Source organism: Bos taurus, chromosome 2 (assembly GCF_002263795.3).
Source record: "Bos taurus isolate L1 Dominette 01449 registration number 42190680 breed Hereford chromosome 2, ARS-UCD2.0, whole genome shotgun sequence".
Classification (NCBI taxonomy): Eukaryota; Metazoa; Chordata; class Mammalia; order Artiodactyla; family Bovidae; genus Bos; species Bos taurus.
The window spans coordinates 27,265,234-27,287,708 of NC_037329.1; the positions used below are offsets into that span (position 1 = coordinate 27,265,234).

The 22,475-nt window shown below is 40.8% G+C and overlaps 1 protein-coding gene across 4 annotated transcripts in view; it reads right to left on the minus strand.

The window, feature by feature from the left end:
* Positions 1–4,137: 4,137 nt before the first annotated feature.
* Positions 4,138–22,475, minus strand: part of NOSTRIN (nitric oxide synthase trafficking) — a 62,879-nt gene continuing 44,541 nt past the window's right edge. For 3 of the 4 annotated variants that reach the window (XM_005202335.4, XM_010801897.3, XM_005202334.5), the window contains 8 exons: positions 22,021–22,119; positions 21,798–21,923; positions 14,498–14,606; positions 13,097–13,185; positions 9,861–9,986; positions 8,834–8,948; positions 7,639–7,728; positions 4,138–4,357 (listed from right to left, as the gene is read on the minus strand). In XM_005202335.4, coding sequence (XP_005202392.1) covers positions 4,221–4,357; positions 7,639–7,728; positions 8,834–8,948; positions 9,861–9,986; positions 13,097–13,185; positions 14,498–14,606; positions 21,798–21,923; positions 22,021–22,119 — 891 coding nt within the window. In that variant the 3' untranslated portion in view covers positions 4,138–4,220. 4 annotated transcript variants of the gene reach the window in all.

Sequence of the window (22,475 nt, forward strand, 5' to 3'; positions counted from 1 at the left end):
GCAGGAGACCTGGGTTTGATCCTTGGGTCAGGAAGATCCCCTGGAGAAGGGAGCAGCTGTCCACTCCAGTGTTCTTGCCTGGAGAATTCCATGGTATTCAGGAACCTGGCAAGCTACAGTCCAAGGGGCTGCAGAGAGTCAGACTTGACTGAGCGACTAACACTTTCACATTCATGACTTTCTTAATTTTGCCAGAGGTTTGCTCTGTTGATTAACCCTTTCAAAGAACCAATGAAGCTTTATTCAACCTCTTGTTTTATATGTCATTAATTTCTGATCTTTCTTTTCATTTATTTGCTTTAGGTTGTTTCTGATGTTTTTATAATTTCATAATCAGGATTCTTAATTGATTAATTTTATCCTTTATCCTGTGGTACTTTAAGTTGCTTTCCTGAAACTATAGGTTTTAGTACGTAGTAACTTTCTTATTTTTTATTTCTAACAGTTAAAATTTTCCACTAAGATCTATTCTTTGACCATGTGTTATTTAGAAGTGTGTGTGTCTGCACATGTGTGCTTGTGTGTGTGCAGGGACACATAACACATGTGTTCTCCGAACACATCGGGTTTTTTCCCTTCTTCCTTTCTTAATGATTTCTTACATTGTTGTCACACAATTTCTAGAGCACTACTTTGTGGCCTCGTGTGTAATCGATTTTTTAAAACAATAATTTTATTTGTTTTTGGCTGTGCTTAGTCTTCGTAGCTGCATGGGCTTCCCCTAGCTGCGGTGAGCAGGGGCTACTCTCTAGCTGTGATGTGTGGGCTTCCCATTGTGGTGGCTTCTCTTGTTATGCAGCACAGATTCTAGAGCGCTCAGGCTTCAGTAGTCGAGGCGTGTGGGCTCAGTGGTGTGGTTCCCAGGCTCCAGAGCACAGGCCCCATAGGTGTGGCCCATGGGCTTAGTTGCCCCATGGCATGTGGGATCTTCCCAGATCAAGGGTCAAACCTGTGTCTCCTGCATTGGCAGGCAGATTCTTTACTGCTGAGCCACTAAGGAAACCCTGGAATCACTTTTATAAATGTGTACTTTCCAGAGGTTACATTTTATCTGCAGCACCATTTTATCTGTCCATAGCGTTCAGCTCGGGCTTCCCTCGTAGCTCAGCTGGTAAAGAATCCACCTGCAATGTGGGAGACTTGGGTTTCATCCCTGGGTTGGGAAGATCCCTTGGAGAAGGGAAAGGCTACCCACTCCAATATTCTGGCCTGAGAATTCCATGGACTGTGTATCCATGGGGTCACAAAGAGTTGGATACGAATGAGTGACTAACACACACACACACACACACACACACACACACATTTATCACAGTGTATTGGTCTGTTTCCCTTTCAGAAGACAGACTGAGGGCTCTTTGAGGAAAAGGATTTACTGTCTTTCTAGTATTGAAGCAACAGATCAGTGTATAGTAATTCCTCTTTACCCTTCAAAATCCTTTCTCTTGATCCCCTGCCCTCAAGCCCATCTTTGCTGAGTTAGACATTCTTCCTACTAATGTTGCCACAGACAATGGGATGTGTCGCTATTCTGATTCTCTTTCCAAATTTGGCTGATTGCCACTGAGGCCATAAAGACTCTGGGGGAGGAGGGACTTTTTCTTGGAAGCTGGAACAAAGTTATATTATGCTCAAATTACTAATCAGTTAAAACCTTATAATACTGTACAATAAAACTTACTTTAACCCAAACTGAATATTATTTTACTTTCTGATGAATCAGAATGGATGATAATACTCTTTATGAATATTAATTATTATGAGTAATTGAAATGCAGAAAAGTGAAATTAATCTTTCTGGTTGACATGACAGGATAATGGATAGTCAGAATTTACTGTACCAGAAAGAAAATAAAATAGAGTAATGTCTTTGATATTTTTAGTGAAAATCTGACTCAGACCTCAACTGCCTATATTTCAGGTTGCTAATGTTGCTAGAAAATTCCTGACCTAAGAAAACTGCCTAGTGGAGTATAATTATGAAAGCCAAATTAAGAGTTTAGAAGTCTTAATATTAAAAAAGTTATTTTATTCTCTGTGGAAGACTTGGGAACATCATTAATGTTCCCAATATGCACTTAATTTTTACCTAAATCTAAGTAGTACCATCCGCACCTGTCCTGCCAGAAAATTCTTGCCCTTCTAAGATGATATCCAAGTCTATTATACCCAAAAATATTTGTATTTTTATCTAGTTTAATACTATAGTGTTTCTTTGAAGTTTAAAAATTACATATTGCAGATGCAAAAAAAAGAATTTGCAGCAACATTTTAAACCAGGAAAATCATTTATGTCTAAACTAAAACTGCTTTAGGAAGAAAGGGGCCTCTTTGAAAATTACTTCCAAAGAGTTTCAGGGTCCAATCATCATTATCATCACTTTACACAAATGATTGCGTGTAGGCTGCAGTCAATTGCTACACAATTTCTTTTATCCATCGAGGCTTAATGGAAATAAGTCAGATGAAAAGGAAATATAAATTCAAAATCTCTGTTCATAGTCTTACTGGCCTATTATTCAGCCAACTTTCTACATGTGGAAAGCCTTCATTAATACGCCATTAAAGATGACTTTAAAACTTCTGATCTGTTCTTCTGGGCTGTAAGTTACGTCTCACATAACAAGTTTTACTTGAGCTCCTCCGGTCTGATATCTGTATCTATAAATAGCTTTGTTAGTTATATCCTGCTTTAGGAGTCTAATGGGCAGAGTATAAAAAATATATGTACCTTATTTAAAATAAAATTTATTTGAAAATTTCCTTTTTCACAGTATAAAACTTGACAAGTTAAAAAAAGAAGTAGGGGGCAGGAAAGTAATAGAATGGATTTTAATCACTCCTTTAAAGCCAGACTATTTGGCACAAAAGTAAATCTGCCTAGATGTTCTTGCAATATCTTGACCTTCCATTCAGTGGAGTGTGTGATCTCCAGGCTGACATAGGCCAGTTTCTGAGATGCTGCTGTATCACGCCCCTCCATTCTAAAATTTTCCCCTTGGGGAAAGTTTGGGGGCCTGCTCTCTCTCATTCTCCACCTTTTCCCATTGTAGGGCATTTGAGGAAGTGGCAGAAATCTCTCTAAATTTTCCATTTTGACAGTAAATTCTGGTTTTTAGAACTTATCTTCCAAACTAGAGACTCATTAGCATTTAAGTGACTGTCACTAAGAAGTTGCTTAGGATATTCCTTGCATCACGACCTGGAAGGAAAGTACAGAATTCCTAGTTTCTGAATTAGTGTATGAAGTTTCCAACCAGGCAGGGAGGCATGAAATTTCAGGCACTGTCTCCTTCCTAACCCTTTTCTATCAGCCTTGCTCTTATTCTCAGATCTCCAGCCATCTCTGACTCACACTTGACCTCATGCTAAGACTCCCCTAGTGGCTCAGACGGTAAAGCGTCTGCCTACAATGCAGGAGACCCGGGTTTGATCCGTGGGTGGGGAAGAGCCTCTGGAGAAGGAAATGGCAACCCACTCCAGTACTCTTGCCTGGAAAATCCTATGGAAGGAGCCTGGTAGGCTACAGTCCATGGGGTTGCAAAGAGTTGGACATGACTGAGCGACTTTACTTACTTCACTAACTCAGAAGGTCACTGGCTCAGGATGGAACTCCTTTCTCCCCTGAGGTCCTCTGCCTGGCATAGAGTCCTGTTGTCTACCAACGTCTCTTCCGACCACGCTGACTATCCACCTTGGCTCATGATCCTTTATTCTACTGTCCTTAACTTGTGTCTGTCTCTCTGCTGAGGTTTTCTTGGACTTGATATATATTCTTCCCCATCTCTCTGGCCCCACTTAACCCCTTGTGGGCCTACTGTGGCTATTGCCACCCAAGACTTGAGGAAAAGGACATCTGCATCCTAATCTCTGTTGCGCCACCAGAAAACTATCTGACTTCATGCTAAACTGCTCTGCACTCAGCCTTTTCTCCCTGTGAGAGGGGCTGTTTTGGGTTATTTCTAGAGTCTCTTAGAAAACTCTAGGAACCATGGTATATCTTTTTCACCTCCCTTTACCTTCCATCTTCTGACTCTGTTTCAAAGAACTAAGAAGAGTGCAAAATGCCATGATATACCTGCATCATGGGCACATAGGCATCATGCCTGCATCATGGAACCCAGTTAGGAAGATAAATTTGTGAAGACGACAGCATTTCCCTTTATTTGCATCACATTGTGTAATTAATAGTGTGTAAGATGATGCCTTCAGAATTTCGCTCATGCTTGTGAAGCTGTGTCCCCGGCATTTAAAGGAAGCTCCTCCACATAAGCAGCAGGAAAATGACCCTTTTTTCCCTTTAAAGAGCCAAACCACCATCCTTCATCTTTCTTCTTGTGTATCGTCACGATGTCGCCTGTGAAAACGCACATACATTTAGTTAGACAAGTGAGTTCCTGCGATTAATACCTTCCCGAGTTTGATCAGTTAAGATAGTTTTTAAGGAGATTCTGCTTTCAAGGAGTTACTTGGTAGCATCACTTTTCTGCAGGTGATTCAGATGAAGCAAAACTTATTGACCACCTCTGCACAAAGCAGGCAGAATGCAGAGAATATTAAAAAGTTAGGTAATGGACAACTGAGTTGTGCCATAAAGTAGTTTGATTAGAAACAAAATCACTTTGGATCCTATGTCCTTGGGCTGCCTGGTTCCCTTTGGATAGAACTCATGGTTTGTCACCAAACTCTTCCTTGGTGTCTGTGCTTTAAGGGTTCCTCATGTTGGTGGGCACCATAGTTTGGTATGCTATTAAGAGTATGTCTTGGCTACCAGGATTTTCTTTAGATCAAAGCAGCTTCTCTCCACTGTATGTGCCAGCTTTATAGCCCGAAGTTCCAACCTACAGCTTTGCACAATAATATAACCCCTTGTGCAACAATTGAGATAATTTGAATAAAATATCAATTTGAAGACATTACTCCTTTAAAGCAATGATTGAAGTAAATGGAATTCCTAGGAAACACATGGCTCTTCTCTAATTCTCTATTAAAAAACAAGATAAAAACACTAGTCCTCATCTTGTGAGAGAGTCCTTTCTCTCTGGCTGCTTCCTGTACATCAAAGTGGAAACATCCCCTTTCTTCAGGATCCAAGAGCTACTTGATCTTTAGCATCATCACAAAGTCATTTTCAGTTTTTTTTTTCTTTCACTTTTCTCCCCAGTAATTTTCTTTCCAAGGCAAAGGAGACTGTCGACCCCCCTTCTATCTTTCCTTAGTTACATCACTATTTTTTCTTGCAAGAGACCATCCTCAGTCTAGAAACTCTGTCTAATGTGTTCTCTCAGGTCAATAGATTGACACAGTCCACTATTGGAATTCAGACATAATTTATGGACTACCCTGGCCATCCAGTAATTAAGACTCCACGGTTCCAATATAAGAGGTGCGGGTTTGATCCCTTGTTGGGGAACAAAGATCCTACGTGCCTCATGGTATGGTCATAAAGTAAAAATGTAAAAAAAACAAACAAATAATTTAAAATTTTATCTTCAGCTTCCCTAAGACGCCAACATGTCATTCCATTTAAAGAACCCACGTGGGATATAATGTATAAGTAGGCTTTGCAACCAACAGAGAACCGAAGACAAACAAGATGATCAATTTAAGGTGTTAACTATGTAACTCAAACTCAGGATCCTGGGTTCTAGGTGGCATCTGGGATATGTGCTTTAACTCATATGGAAAGTGGGACTACTGCATTTCATTTACTCACTTACTGATACAAGTAGTCTTAGGATGGCGTGATGAATAACAAAGTGACTTCTATAACACCTAAAACTTTTAAATTAAAGGCAACATTGATTTCAGATGAAAGCAGGAGTGGGGTCTACTTTCTATTTCCTTTTTTCTTATCTTTACTTATTTCTGAGCTACAAGGAAAAGTAACTGCGTGGAGAACTCTGACTGGCAAACTGAAAAGGAAGTGCCCATGAACTAATAGCAAATATGTAGTGGTGTCCCTGCTGTTTAACTGTTAAATCCATTTTGACCTTCTTTGCTTCTGGGTGCTGTGTCCTGGTCATGGAATATAAATTTTCTCCTATGACACAATTCTTTCTCACTAACATTTTCATCTCCAGATCTCTGCCTTAGCTTAACATTCGAACATGGTTGCTAACTGGACATAAAAAGAAAGTTGAGGTGGTAACCTTTTCTCTTTTAATAATCTTGAGGTTTTCACAACCCCTTGTTGTTGTTCAGTCACCAAGTTGTGTCTGACTCTTTGTGACCCTATATGGATGGCAGCATGCCAGGCTTCTCTGACCCTCACTATCTCCCGGAGTTTGCCTAAGTTCATGTCCAATGAATTGGTGATGCCATCCAACCATCTCATCCTCTGTCACCCTCTTATCCTTCTGCCTTCAATCTTTCCCAGCATCAGGGTCTTTTCCAAAGAGTCAGCTGTTCGCATCAGGTGGTCAAAGTATTGAAGCTTCAGCTTTAGCATCAGTCCTTCCCAAGAGTATTCAGGGTTGATTTCCTTTAAGATTGACTGGTTTGATCTCCTTGCTCTCCAAGCGACTCTCAAGAGTCTTCTCCAGTGCCACAATTTGAAAGCATCAATTCTTTGGTTCTCTGCCTTCTTTATCGTCCAGCTCTCATATCCATACATGATTACTGGGAAGACCATAGCCTTGACTATATGGAACACTGTCAGAAAAGTGATGTCTTTGCTTTTTAACACACTGTCTAGCTTTCCTGTCAAGAAGCAATTGTCTTCTAATTTCATGGCTGCAGTTACCATTCGCAGTGATTTTAGAGCTCAAGAAGAGGAAATCTGTCACTGCTTCCACCTTTACCCCTTCTATTTGCCATAAAGTGATGGGACTGAATGCCGTGATCTTAGTTTTTTTAATATTGAGTTTTAAGCCAGCTTTTTCACTCTCCTCCTTCACCCTCATCAAGAGGTTCTATAGTTCCTCTTTGATTTCTGCCATTAGAGTGTTATCATCTGCATATCTGAGGTTGTCCTTACATAATATCTTCTGATATTAAACAAAAATCTGTGACATGGAGAAGGGGATCTGATTCCTTTGATTAGTTGTAAAACCCTTTTGAGAGAGAAGTAGGAGAAATATTAAGCTGGGAGTCCTCTGACCCAGGTTCTAGAACTGGCATTTAGATTAAGCCATGAGAGGAAGTGACATCACACTCCAGTATGTGTAGCTTCTAAAAAGGAAAAAGGTGGGGCTGCCTTTCTGATAACTGTCCATTACTGATATTCTACCCCAAGTAACCACTGTGATTAACAGCGTGACTTGATTTCCAAGTTCAAATCCTGAGCCTCGACTGCCAGTGACTTTAGCCGAAGCACTTCACATTTCTGTGTCTCAGTCTCCTCACTCATAAAACAGGCACAAATAATAATACCTACCTCAAAAGGTTTTTATGAATATTAAATTGGACAGTGTGTTTGCAGCAATGTCTGGCACCTGGTAAATACTGCATAGATGTCAGCTGTTTTTATTATGAGCTTTCTTTCTGGTGTGCTTATCTTTCTATCTTCTAAGAAGGGTGATTATAAACCTGAACTCATTTAACATGGTACTCATTTTAAAAGCTAAGACAAAGGTTATAGTCAAGTTAAAGATTTCACGTGAAAAGGCAAGTCAACTATTTGAGAATGATTCTTACCTTTTTCCAAGTCCAATTCATCATCTTGCCTGGCCTGAAAAGGATATAAGGCCTTGCAAAGACCATTGCCGAGCTGGGTCACACCGGAGGCTGAAAGTTGGATCGAGTTTTAGTGACTAACGCCGGGTCAGTGGGCAAGAAGAACACGGTGCGAAAGTGGCCTAGTGTTCACCATGTAGTGCAGAGCTTGAATACATTGAAATCCTCCCCGAAGGAAAGTTTATCATTGTACATAATACTCATTCTTTGATTCAGTAACCATTTCTGAGGTAGGTACTATAAGAATGAACTATGTTTATTATATACTCAAAAGCTATAATATAGAAAATAAGTCTAGAGACAAAAGTTATTGTCGTAGTAATAATAATGATGACATTTTAAAATTGTTTTCCATGTGAATTTCACATCGGTCAATCTGTGTTGACCGATGTTGTATTTGTGTCTTGGAAAACCCACACTTGTTTTTCCCATCAGGAATATATTGGAGCAGGAGCTTCCTACCATTATCCCCAAGGTACTTAGGGAACTGTTTCTCAAACTGTGCAACCATGGGTCTTTAATGTACAGGTAGACTACAATGGCCTGGGTTTGACCGAAACTCTTTTTTGCCAAGTTCTAATCAAGAACCTAGAGAGTCAAGGTTATGGTAATACTATAGTTGAAAAATAAAGGATAATGAAACGTGTTTGTGTGGATGTGTGTTGGGGGGAGGGAGGGAGGTTTGAAAGGTAAAAGGCAATGGGGGTAGATGGACAAATGACCAAAGTCAAGTGACTGAACAAAGCCGGTAGGCTTTGGGATCGCAGTGTTTCTTGCACAGAGGACGGGGTTTCCTTGGCAGTTTGGAGGAGGCTGTGGAGACAGGGCTGCAGAGCTCACAGCGTTTCCAGGGTGAGCGTGGACAACAAATTGCAGGCTGTCTGAATAACATGGACGCTGGGACTGGGGGTGCCTTCCCTAAAACATTAGCGAATTCTTCCCCCCTCCCCCACCTGCATTCTTCTTGAGTCCTTCCCACCTTTTGGATGACATTTGCACAGAAAGCTACACATTCTAATAAATTAATCAGTCCTGATTGAAATGTTAATTTCCTTGAGCCAATTTATATCAGTGTGGTTCTGAAAATAAAATATAATTTTGGCAATGTGCTTTAGTGATAGGACCCAGCCTCGAATTATTCTGGGCATGAGATTACCTGTAGACGAAGGACTTGGAATTCTCTGCCCATCAGAAGATGCCCTGTTCACAACATTCTCTAATCTCTTCATCAGAACAGGCCGAGATATTTTTACAGAACTGTGTGTCTGCTGCTGTTTGAATAGGGGGGGGAAGACATTTTTAACAGCGCTATCAACAAAAGTATTTGAGAAAAGTAACTCTTCTGCAACTGTTTTCCTCAGGAATCTGTTTTTTAATTATTGGGAGAAGGATGTAAAGAAATCATTCAATACATTTCTAAATCCTACTATAGTGAGGTTTTGTTACTGAAACCTTGATATTTTCAGAATTAGACATTACTATCTTTTATAGCCTGTGTTTGCAATTCTGACCTGCAGCCTTAAGCCAAATAATAACATTTACACCATTCCTTCTACAAATTCAACTTTAATTGGTTTTGATGCAAGTGAAATAATCATGACTCTGTGTAAATGACTGAGACCCCTTTAGAGCTCAAGGCTCAAAAAGAAAACTGTCCCTTCATCACAAGGTAGTTACAGCTCCCTCTTCTGGTAGCAAATGGAAAACAGCTAACCGTGTATACTCACGTGCTCATCAACACCTAGAGTGAAACACCGGGAAAGCATTAATACATGTGTGTGAACCTTTTAATTGTGCTCACACATTATCAACATCATGTACTATGTTAAATGGATGAGACTACTGCTTATCACAAAATCTTACAATTTAGGAATGTAATAGAAATTTTACTCTAAGAGCACGTTCAAAGGATAAAGTTAGAAAATGAGAAGGAAGAAGGAACCCAAAGTATTTTTAACTCATTAATTTACCTATGAATACAAAGAATTTGTTCATTTGTGTTTAGTCTTTGTTACTGTGCTCAAAAAATAATTAAATTTATCTTAAAATTGTGCAATTGGAGATTTGAGCATTTATAATTGGCATATATAATTCATAACAGCTTTTTTGCCCTGATGCTTCTTTGAATCATTCTACCCAACAAGGCCAGTCAAGAAATTATAACCAGCCTCTTAAATGTTTACCTTTTCTTTCCACTTGAAGATGGAGTTACTACAGGGATGGTTGGGTTGAGGTCTTTGCTCAAGTTCTGCTAACACAGATGACAGTTTATAGGAGTTTGCTTGCAGAAGGTCTAGTTTCAAGCTATTCTGTGGAAACAGCATTTGACCATATGACTAAATTTCTAGAGGAGGCACAACCATTGTGGGTGGATAAAGGGACATCAGGATAACTTCCAAAATGACAAAGACGTTCAGAAAAGTACACATTCAACTCATGTGCAATTCATTTGCATAAAATGCTGGAGAGAGAAAAACAATGGACCCTTTAAGAAGTCTAAAGAAAGCCTTAGTTGTTGAGTGCGTCTTATTCTGGACCCTTGTAAATAAGGTAAACCAGAAAGCTTGATAGATATATTACTCAGCATTTTGTGACAACGAGCTTTAGTTAACTTTCTGCTGAGGAATGGGGAAAAGAGACTAGTAAGTGCTGATTGCAGAAGGCAGGCTTTCAGGGGGCTTTGAAGAAAGGCAATGGAGCCATGGGCACTTAACATAAAGAAGAGAATTGACTATTGTCAACAGAAGCAAACTAAAATGATGTGTGGCAGGGTTTTTGTTGGTGGTGTTATTATTTCTTGAAGAGGTGAGGTCTTATATTACCTGGAAAGTTTGCAGCAACACTTCTGAAAACTAGAAACAATATTCTGGGCTATTTGAATATAAAAATAAAGAGTGAAACTAAAGCTATTAGTCTCCTGTTTTCAATTTGACCTTGAGCTAGAAACTTTATAGTGACTTCTCTGTCAAGTTGTGTTCAGTCAAGGTAAATCAAAGCACAGAATCTAAACACTGGAAAGAGTCTGCTATTCAACATCCTCCTCACCATTGCCTCTCCCTCCTCCACATCTCCAGCCTGGGGATTCCTTTTTTTTTCTTTCTACTTTTTGGCTGTGCCACTCAGAATGCAGGATCTTAATTCCCCGACCAAGGATCAAACCTGTGCCACCTGCAGAGGAAGCGAGGTGTCTTAACCACTGGACTGCCAGGGAAGTCTGCAGCCTGGGATTCATAAGCCTAACATCACTGTCAGGGAATCACAGCCATGGACCAAACACCTCCAATCGATGGGGAAGAGCTCTAGTCCTTGGAACAATTCACTGCACAGTGGGCAGGCTCACCTAAGATGCAATCAAAAGCTCCTCCATAGCTTCTAGCCTTAGATCCAGTCTGCACTTGAGAACATCAACAGCAAGTCTCTCTGTTCTGTGGTGTGTTCCTTCTGGTAACCGAAGACAATATCTGCCCCCAAACACTTCCAGTTTCTGCAACAGTTTCTCAGAGTATGGCTTGCCAACATTCTTGTTTCAAATATGGCACTGGACCAAGAGCCAATGAAATAGGAAATAGAGATTCCCCTGCAAGAAACCTCCCCTGCCTAAGACAAAATCAATCTATCACCATTACTGTTAATAGTTTCCCTCCACCAGATGTGGGGGTGTATAATCTCTGACACAGATATTTGGCATCCACTATTTGAAGACCCTTTTTGCATCATTGCTAGATCCTAAACACCATAAATTCAGGGGTTAGATCATCTCCCATCTTGCATCCTCCACTGTGTGAATCAGGCCAGTTGGGTACCCGGAAGATCCTAATACAAATTCTATATCGATGACAAAATGCTATGCAAGAACCCAAAGAAATAAAACTTATAAATTAATGCCATGATAAAATGCTTCATATGATTTCCTTTTGGTAAATATCATTTACACTGAATTAGTTAACCAAACATTTTATGTTGTCACAGAAAATGTCTTTCAGTCTGTTTTATAATTTTATAAAAATTGTAGCCATATGTCACTGCAAGGATATTAGACCTCTGTTCCCAAGTGAACAGAATTCAGGCCTGTCTTCACCAAGTGTCAGGTTTATTCCTTAAAGAGCACCTCCACTAAAGGAAGCTGCTGCTAAAAAACAGATAAACAATACCTGGCTGCATCTGTCTATTTTTACCAAAGGACTACTGAAATTGTTGTTCGAACAGAATTTATTAGGTACATACTTATTACAAGAGTGTTAGATAGGCTACGTGCAAGGAAAGGAAAACTGGCCCAGCTTCCTGGATCCTTCAAAACATTGCTAAAAGTTTAATCTCTTCCTGAATTCTTCTCAAATTAACCCCAATCAGCTTTCTCTCCAATCATAACAGAAATTGTGTACCTTGCCACACATAGGTCACAGTATTTGTTTGTTTTTATTCCTGTATAAAATTCATGGGCCTTTGCTAACTTTTTTATAATGTGGGTTCCTCTGAAGAGGTCGCACTGCCCATCAATTGCAGCAGATGTCTGGGTGCTGCTGCAGTACAGCCTTTCGGCAAAAATTACCTCCCCCTACCTCCACTGACGGCACCTCCTCTCCCCTCAAAATGACCTTGGCCTCTGAAGTTTTTTTCCTTGTTTCCCTGGAAGCTCTCACACCCTTAACAGCCATCTTCCTTCTGTACATCCACATCTCTCCTTTCCCCTATTATTCTCAGAAGACCCTGATGTTGGCTCAGGGATAAATGGAAAACAGCATCTCTATAATAATTACCAGGATTTCAGCCCTCCTCTGTGCACTATGGAGAAGGCAATGGCAACCCACTCCAGTGTTCTTGCCTGGAGCATCCCAGGGACAGAGGAGCCTATTGGGCTGCCGTCTGTGGGGTCGCACAGTCAGACACGACTGACGCGACTTAGCAGCAGCAGCAGCTGTGCACTATGCTAGCATTTTCTAAATACTGCTTCAACCTCACAAAACCCCTTTGAGCTAAGTACCAACATCCCCACTTTCAAGATGAGAAAACGGAACCTGTCCCAGGTTTCGGCCTGTAACTGGCCGAGCTAGATCCGGGTGCAGGCCTCTCTGAAAGCAGACCCTGCATTTGTTTTCAGTCACATCTGTTAACTGAGGTAGCGTACACATGATTTTTAGACCTTGACTGAGTGATTCTATGCTGGGGGCAGGGGGAAGGTTTTTATTTTAGGCACATTTTTCCCCCCCTGGGAGGACACTAAAGCAAACATCTCTAAGTAGCTGGATTTTTCCAGATTCCTCAAACCACTTGTCAAGGAGCTGACCATACAAGCTCTGACTAGACTTCTGTGTCATGAGAAAGGAAAGGCAAACAGAGGTCAATTGGGCCAGAACACAGGCGTTCCCCAAATAGCTCCTTCATCATTAAATCTACCAAACTGCGCTCTGCAAATATTTACCTCGTCCATTAAGGCTGCTGTGCTTTTTTCGCTCTCTGAGTCTGAGAAGGAGGAGTGGCTGGAGTAGGCTCTCAGCATTCGTTCCAAGCCTGCAAGTGAAATCACACTGCCAGTCACCATTGCTCAGTCCTGGAGGGGCAGGGGTTAAAGGTGGTTACACTCAGAGGGAGCCAGAGCCCAGAACTGATTCCTGGAGCATTTCCCAAATGGCTGGAGCTGTGTGTGTATGTAGTTGTTGCTAAATTTTACTGAATGGGTGACCTGCACCTTCATTTAATGATATTAGAGAAATGCTGGTGCTTAAAGAGTCTTGATTGTTGTTCAAGATGAAAAACTCAAGATGAGCTTTTGAGTCCTTCTTGTAGATCCATTCTGTGGCAGTTCCCTAACATTTTACCACGATCTTAAGCTCTCCTCTGCTGGTATTTACATTTCTAAACATTTTGCTCTCTTGGATTTCCTATCAAGTATTACATTGCAATAGTGTTCTCTGGTCCACAGAAAACAAGCTCCACATACCAGAATCCCAAGTATGAAATTGTTTTCATTATCTGTAGCACTTTAGAGCTTCTTCATGTTCTAACATACCTAACCTCTAAGCATAGGATTTAATTTGAACGATTTTCACATCATTCAGGAGTTGGTTTAAAAAAAAAACAAACAAGTGGTGATCATTCTGTAAAGTATAGAAGTGTGAATCATTAAGTTGTGCACCTAGAACTAAGACAGTGCTGTGTAGCGATAATACTTCAGTACAAAATTAATTAAAAAAAAAATCACGTATTAACACCCCTCCAATGGAATAATAATAAACTAATATGGGAAAAATAAATAAATGGAAGCCTTGTACATAGGAGGGTTTTGTTGTCTAGTTGCGAAGTCCTGTCTGACTCTGCGACCCCAAGGACTGTAGCCCACCAGGCTCCTCTGTCCTTGGGCTTTCCCAGGCAAGAATACTGGCCTGGGTTGCCATTTCCTTCTCCAGGGGATCTTCCCAACCCTGGGATCGAACCTGGGTCTCCTACATTGGCAGGCAGGTTCTTTACGACTAGCGCCACCTGGTAAGTAAACCATCTAGGAGGTTTACTATGTTTTAATCCAAACTTATTGTCCTTCATATCAGCCAATTTCAGGAACAGAGGAAAACGTTACATTTCTAGAAACGGTGGTACAGTACTTATAAAAATCTCACAGATGGACCAAAATGTCATGTTTAATTTTTTTGCTCTCTCCTTTGAGAGAAAATTTTTCTTTATTCACACAGATTAGGTCTGACATTTGGTCCTTTAAATGAGATGATCCCTGCACCAGTCAGCAAAAGCAGAAGCACCCCAACTCTGAATGAAACCTCAGGATAGAATACTTTCCCTCACCAGGCCAATCAAAGAGATAGTTACATACCTTCTTGGTCTCGCGAGGCTTTTTCAATATCTTTCTGCAGTCTCAACAGTTTTGATTTTATTGAAGATGTCTGTCGCTCTTTACTCATTGCATTTTTAGGATCTTCTTCCTTTAGGGAAAAAGAAGGAAGTTTAACAATTTCCGTGGGAAAAAGGAAGAGTTGCTACTCCTAGTTGTACTGAGACTTTCACTGCTACATTCAAAGTTAACTTAATGGAAGGAAAAAAAAAAATCAGATCAGATCAGTCACTCAGTCGTGTCCGACTCTTTGCGATCCCATGAATCGCAGCACGCCAGGCCTCCCTGTCCCTCACCAACTCCCGGAGTTCACTCAGACTCACATCCATCAAGTCAGTGATGCCATCCAGCCATCTCATCCTCTGTCGTCCCCTTCTCCTCATGCCCCCAATCCCTCCCAGCATCAGAGTCTTTTCCAATGAGTCAACTCTTCGCATGAGGTGGCCAAAGTATTGGAGTTTCAGCTTTAGCATCATTTCTTCCAAAGAAATCCCAGGGCTGATCTCCTTCAGAATGGACTGGTTGGATTTCCTTGCAGTCCAAGGGACTCTCAAGAGTCTCCTCCAACACCACAGTTCAAAAGCATCAATTCTTCGGCGCTCAGCCTTCTTCACAGTCCAACTCTCACATCCATACCTGACCACAGGAAAAACCATAGCCTTGACTAGACAGACCTTTGTTGGCAAAGTAATGTCTCTGCTTTTCAATATGCTATCTAGGTTGGTCATAACTTTTCTTCCAAGGAGTAAGCGTCTTTTAATTTCATGGCTGCAGTCACCATCTGTAGTGATTTTGGAGCCCAGAAAAATAAAGTCTGACACTGTTTCCACTGTTTCCCCATCTATTTCCCATGAAGTGGTGGGACTGGATGCCATGATCTTCGTTTTCTGAATGTTGAGCTTTAAGCCAACTTTTTCACTCTCCTCTTTCACTTTCATCAACAGGCTTTTTAGTTCCTCTTCACTTCCTGCCATAAGGGTGGTGTCATCTGCATATCTGAGGTTATTGATATTTCTCCCAGCAATCTTGATTCCAGCTTGTGTTTCTTTCAGTCCAGCATTTCTCATGATGTACTCTGCATATAAGTTAAATAAGCAGGGTGACAATATACAGCCTTGACGAACTCCTTTTCCTATTTGGAACCAGTCTGTTGTTCCATGTCCAGTTCTAACTATTGCTTCCTGACCTGCATACAAATTTCACAAGAGGCAGATCAGGTGGTCTGGTATTCCCATCTCTTGAAGAATTTTCCACAGTTTATTGTGATCCACACAGTCAAAGGCTTTGGCATAGTCAATAAAGCAGAAATAGATGTTTTTCTGGAACTCTCTTGCTTTTTCGATGATCCAGTGGATGTTGGCAATTTGATCTCTGGTTCCTCTGCCTTTTCTAAAACCAGTTTGAACATCAGGAAGTTCACGGTTCACATATTGCTGAAGCCTGGCTTGGAGAATTTTGAGCATTACTTTACTAGTGTGTGAGATGAGTGCAATTGTGCGGTAGTATGAGCATTCTTTGGCATTGCCTTTCTTTGGGATTGGAATGAAAACTGACCTTTTCCAGTCCTGTGGCCACTGCTGAGTTTTCCAAATTTGCTGGCATATTGAGTGCAGCACTTTCACAGCATCATCCTTCAGGATTTGAAATAACTCAACTGGAATTCCATCACCTCCACTAGCTTTGTTCGTAGTGATGCTTTCTAAGGCCCACTTGACTTCACATTCCAGGATGTCTGGCTCTAGGTGAGTGATCACACCATCGTGATTATCTGAGTTGTGAAGATCTTTTTTGTACAGTTCTTCTGTGTATTCTTGCCATCTCTTCTTAATATCTTCTGCTTCTGTTAGGTCCATACCATTTCTGTCTTTTATCAAGCTCATCTTTGCATGAAATATTCCTTTGGGATCTCTGATTTTCTTGAAGAGATCCCTAGTCTTTCCCATTCTGTTATTTTCCTCTATTTCTTTGCATTGATCGCTGAAGAAGGCTTTCTTATCTCTTCTTGCTATTCTTTGGAACTCTGCATTCAGATGTTTATATCTTTCCTTTTCTCCTTTGCTTTTCGCTTCTCTTCTTTTCACAGCTATTTGTAAGGCCTCCCCAGACAGCCAGGATAATCTTTGGTTTTCCACAGATAGGTTTACTTTTCTAGACCTGCTTAATAAGAAGACATCTTCTTCACAACTGATAAGTATATAGCCAAGAACTTACTTTAACAGAAAAAATTACCCTTGGAAAATGAATGTTACTATAGCTATTTCATAGAAGTGCATGGCTTACCAAGGTCAGAGGCATGAAAGCTTTAAGAAGACTAGCTGATTTAACCAGGACCTTTCGGTTGAGGGGAAGGAGGGCAGAAGTTACTCCTTGCAGGAGGAATGGCACAAGCAAAGACTAGCTGATTTAACCAGGACCTTTCAGTTGAGGGGAAGGAGGGCCGAAGTTACTCCTTGCAGGAGGAATGGCACAAGCAAAGGATAGAGGGAGGATTTGTGTGAAATAAAAAATAAACATACCAGTTGCTTGAGCAAATATAGTGGAAGAAAAAAGTTATCTAAGTAGTTTAGGTCAGATTTGAGGGCTGAAGTGGAAATTTTATCATGTAGATTGAGAACTATTAACTATGTAAGAGCTTTCATAAGCATTATTTCCAGAACTGAAAGAATAAAGATGTTAGGACACAGTGTAAATGCCTAGTAACAAGTCAAAGAGCAAATGTCGTATAGTGATATGCAACTTAAAATGATTAAAACCTTTGTGTGCAAAAACAAAAAGGTGTTAGGCCTGGTGGGGTGGTGGCTGATCATGAATGCAGTAGAGACAGAAATCTTGGAGAAAGAGGGAAAACAGATGACTGAAGATGGAAGTGGAGGAGTCAGGACTTATCTGAAAAGGAAGGAGAAAGACTGGGACCCTGAATACTGGTGGAGAGATTAGCTTTAGAAAGATTGTCCTGAAGAAAGGGAAGCATGACAATTTAGAGCAAAGAGAATACTGTAAGAGCCTTTATAAAAATATAATGAGATTAAAGTATTTAATCTATATGCTGTGTTCAGTTCAGTTCAGTCACTCAGTCATGTCCAACTATTTTCAACCCCATGAACCGCAGAACGCCAGACCTCCCTGTCCATCACCAACTCCCGGAGTCCACCCAAACCCATGTCCACTGTGTCGGTGATGCCATCCAACCATCTCATCCTCTGTTGTCCCCGTCTCCTCCTGCCCTCCATCTTGCCCAACATCAGGGTCTTTTCAAATGAGTCAGCTCTTCTCATCAGGTGGCCTAAGTATTGGAATTTCAGCTTCAACATCAGTCCTTCCAATGAACACCCAGGATTTCCTTTAGGATGGACTGGTTGGATGTCCTTGCAGTCCAAGGGACTCTCAAGAATCTTCTCCAACACTACAGTTCAAAAACATCAATTCTTCTGCGTTCAGCTTTCTTTATAGTCCAACTCTCACATCCATACATACCACTGGAAAAACCATAGCCTTGAATAGATGGACCTTTGTTGACAAAGTAATGTCTCTGCTTTTTAATATGCTATCTAGGTTGGTCATAACTTTCCTTCCAAGGAGTAAGCATCTTTTAATTTCATGGCTACAATCACCATCTGCAGTGATTTTGGAGCCCAGAAAAATAGTCAGCCACTGTTTCCCCATCTATTTGCCATGAAGTGATGGGACCAGATGCCATGATCTTAGTTTTTTGAATGTTGAGCTCTAAGCCAACTTTTTCACTCTCCTCTTTCACTTTCATCAAGAGGCTCTTTAGTTCTTCTTCACTTTCTGCCATAAGGGTGGTGTCATCTGCTTATCTGAGGTTATTGATATCCTGGACATCCTGGAATGTGAAGTCATGTGGGCCTTAGGAAACATCATTATGAACAAAGCTAGTGGAGGTGATGGAATTCCAGTTGAGCTATTTCAAATCCTATAATACGATGCTGTGAAAGTGCTGCACTCAATATGCCAGCAAATTTGGAAAACTCAGCAGTGGCCACAGGACTGGAAAAGGTCAGTTTTCATTCCAATCCCAAAGAAAGGCAATGCCAAAGAATGCTCATACTACCGCACAATTGCACTCATCTCACACGCTAGTAAAGTAATGGTCAAAATTCTCCAAGACAGGCTTCAGCAATACCTTAACTGTGAACTTGCAGATGTTCAAGCTGGTTTTAGAAAAGGCAGAGGAACCAAAGATCACATTGCCAACATCCGCTGGGTCATCGAAAAAGCAAGAGAGTTCCAGAAAAACATCTATTTCTGCTTTATTAACTATGCCAAAGTCTTTGACTGTGTGGATCACAATAAACTGTGGAAAATTCTTCAAGAGATGGGAATACCAGACCACCTGATCTGCATTTTGAGAAACCTGTATGCAAGTCAGGAAGCAACAGTTAGAACTGGACATGGAACAACAGACTGGTTCCAAATAGCAAAAGGAGTACGTGAAGGCTGTATATGGTCACCCTGCTTATTTAACTTATATGTAGAGTACATCACGAGAAACGCTGGGCTGGAGGAAGCACAAACTGGAATCAAGATTGCTGGAAGAAATATCAATATGCTGTGTACTATATAATTTTTTTTTGTACCTTTCATTCATGTGATTCTTATAACAACTTTATTAAATTGGCTTTATTTTCCCCATTTTACCTGTGATACTCAGAAATAAATGAAGGCCCAAGACTAAATAGCTAGTAAGTAATTACTCCTGAAAGCCAACTCCTGTGGCTCCCCATTCTCCACCAGTCCACTCCATCACACAGCTGCCCGAGGCTGAGGCCCAAGCCGATGTTACCTCCGCAGGTGGGCTCTGAATTTACCAAGTGCAAGGATGCCTCAGTCCAACCGTCAGCCCTTTCTTGCTGGAGGAATGCACATTATAATCTGAATTCCATGTTAGTCCAAGACTTCATTTGGTTTCTTTGGGGATGTCTACTGTTTGTGAATATATTTCCAGGGATAGATTACTACTGGGTCAACTTGAGATAGAGTAGACTGCCATCATTAACTTTGTTAAATTTGTTCTTCTTTTCCAAAAATTTGTCAGAAAGAAAATCAATACCAGAGGTGGCATTTAAACCATTGATACAATCTTTTGAACATGGCCTTTACAGTAAACTTACAAATATTTTTCACACTAATCACCAGCCGTTCAATATTTACACTCAGATTGTTTTCCTGTGTTACCCTCAGTTCAGTTCAGTTGCTCAGTCCTATCCGACTCTTTGCGACCCCATGAATCGCAGCACGCCAGGCCTCCCTGTCCATCACCAACTCCCAGAGTTCACCCAAACTCATATCCATCGAGTTGGTGATGCCATCCAGCCATCTTATCCTCTGTCGTCCCCTTCTCCTCCTGCCCCCAATCCCTCCCAGCATCAGAGTCTTTTCCAATGAGTCAACTCTTCGCATGAGGTGGCCAAAGTATTGGAGTTTCAGCTTCAACATCAGTCCTTCCAAAGAAGACCCAGGACTGATCTCCTTTAGAATGAACTGGTTGGATCTCCTTGCAGTTCAAGGGACTCTCAAGGATCTTCTCCCACACCACAGTTCAAAAGCATCAATTCTTCAGCACTCAGCTTTCTTCACAGTCCAACTCTCACATCCATACATGACCACTGGAAAAACCATAGCCTTGACTAGACAGACCTTTGTTGGCAAACTAATGTCTCTGCTTTTGAATATGCTATCTAGGTTGGTCATAACTTTCCTTCCAAGGAGTAAGTGTCTTTTAATTTCATGGCTGCAGTCACCATCAGCAGTGATTTTGGTGCCCAAAGAAATAAAGTCTGACACTGTTTCTACTCTTTTTCCATCTATTTGCCATGAAGTGATGGGACCAGATGCCATGATCTTAATTTTCTGAATGTTGAGCTTTAATCCAACTTTTTCACTCTCCTCTTTCACTTTCATCAAGAGGCTTTTTAGTTCCTCTTCACTGTCTTACCCTAGTCCATGTGAATTTTGCAGCACTTGATAAAACCCAGTCTATACTTACTGCTAATGACTACCAAGTTAGATTTTGGAGGTGTTTTGCTTTAAGAATATTGTTGCTGTTGTTCAGTCACTAAGTCGTGTCTGACTTTTTTCTGTCTCAAGAACTGCAGGACACCAGGCCTCCCTGTCCCTCATTATCTCCCGGTGTTTGCCCAAGTTCATGTCCTTTGAATCGGTGATGCTATCCAACCATCTCATTCTCCCCCTCCTCTCCTCCTGCCCTCAATCTTTCCCAGCAGGGAAAGATTCAGGGTCTTTTCCAATGAGTTGGCTCTTCACATCAGATGGTCAAAGTATTGGAGCTTCAGCTTCAGCTCAGTCTTTCCAATGAATATTCAGGGTTGATTTCCTTTAGGATTGACTGGTTTGATCTCTTTGTAGTCCAAGGGACTCAAGAGCCTTCTCTAGCACAATTGAAAAGCATCAAGAATATTAAGGGTGTTAGGACAATCTTATTCTCCCAGTTGGAGAATCAGTCCATTCTCTTAGACAACATACATAGTCATTAGTTCTGGTGCACTCAAATGACATAGAAACCAAAATTTCCCATGGGCATGTCAATTAAAGATAAACCATTGTGGCTGCTTCATTATGTTTCAATAGGACCTTAGTCAAATTTCAAGGAGAATGACCCTTATTTTATTGACAGGTTAGCTTACAGAGGTATTTTCACAAGAAAGTAATAGATGTATTTTATTGTACATTGTCTCATCTCAGGGATCACTTACACTGTTTGGAAGGAAAAAAGTACTTTCCCCATATAATCAAATCTTCCTTCCCACTTTCATCTCTATCTTTGTTTCTGCTTTGAATAGACATTGCTATTGCTAATTTACTTTGTCTTTCACAGGGAGCTCTGATCAATACTCTGTAATAACCTAAATGGGAAAAGAATTTGAAAAAGAATAGATACATGTATTTGTATGACTAAGTCACTTTGCTGTACACTTGAAACCAACACAACATTGCTGATCAGTTATGCTCCAATGAAAATTAATTTTTTTAATTAAAAAAATTAAATATTTGCTTCAAAAATGAAAAGATTCAGTCTAAGATCCTCTTTGACTTTCTTCCCTGGCAGAGAATACTGAAGACATATTTTCATCACCCCATCTGTAAACCACAGGTTTTAAACTTATGCAGACTATAAAAAGTCAATATTTTAATTTACAAAACAATGTTTCTTTTACAATTGCCCTCAATTTTTTAAAAAATGAATCCCTCAGTATGAGACTAAGGTTCCCCACAAATGAAGCCTCCTTCCATCCATACTTACAAAGTAGTCAGTTAATAGGAACTCGGATTTATTTTCTGTAGATGAGACTGTGGTTTCTTCCATGAGAGCCTGGATATCTTTTTCGATGTCTATCTTGCTGATGGCACAGTGAATCTGTGTGTGGCACTGCAAGGCCAAGGAAAGCAGAACAAGGTTGCAGAAGACATGTTTCCTGCCAGTTCTTACCATGCACACCAGAGACGGCAAATTCTCTACTACTCACTGTGGTCAAGGTTTGGCCAAAAACAGAAATATGTTGGGAGTACTGGTTTAAGTTATTACATAAGAGTTGAATTCTTTCCTTCTCCAGCTCCAGGATGCTCTGAAAGGATAAAAAATGAAATTACATCAGCCCACTGTTATTTTTACAAAACTAAAGGCGCCCACCAAGCACTAACACACTGAAGAAAGTCTGAATGAGCCATCCTGTTTGTGCCTCTTGATCCAAACTGCAGAGGGGGTAGGTTCCCAGGATGGGAATGGATTTGGTGTCTGTCTATCCTCCACTAGGATTAATTTCAGCTTCCCTGGTGGCTCAGGGGTAAAGAATCCACGGCAATGCAAGAGATGCAGGAGATGTGGGTTTGATTCCTGGGCCGGGAAGATCCCCTGGAGGAGGGCATGGCAACTCACTCCAGTATTCTTGCCTGGAGAATCCCATGGACAGAGGAGCCTGGT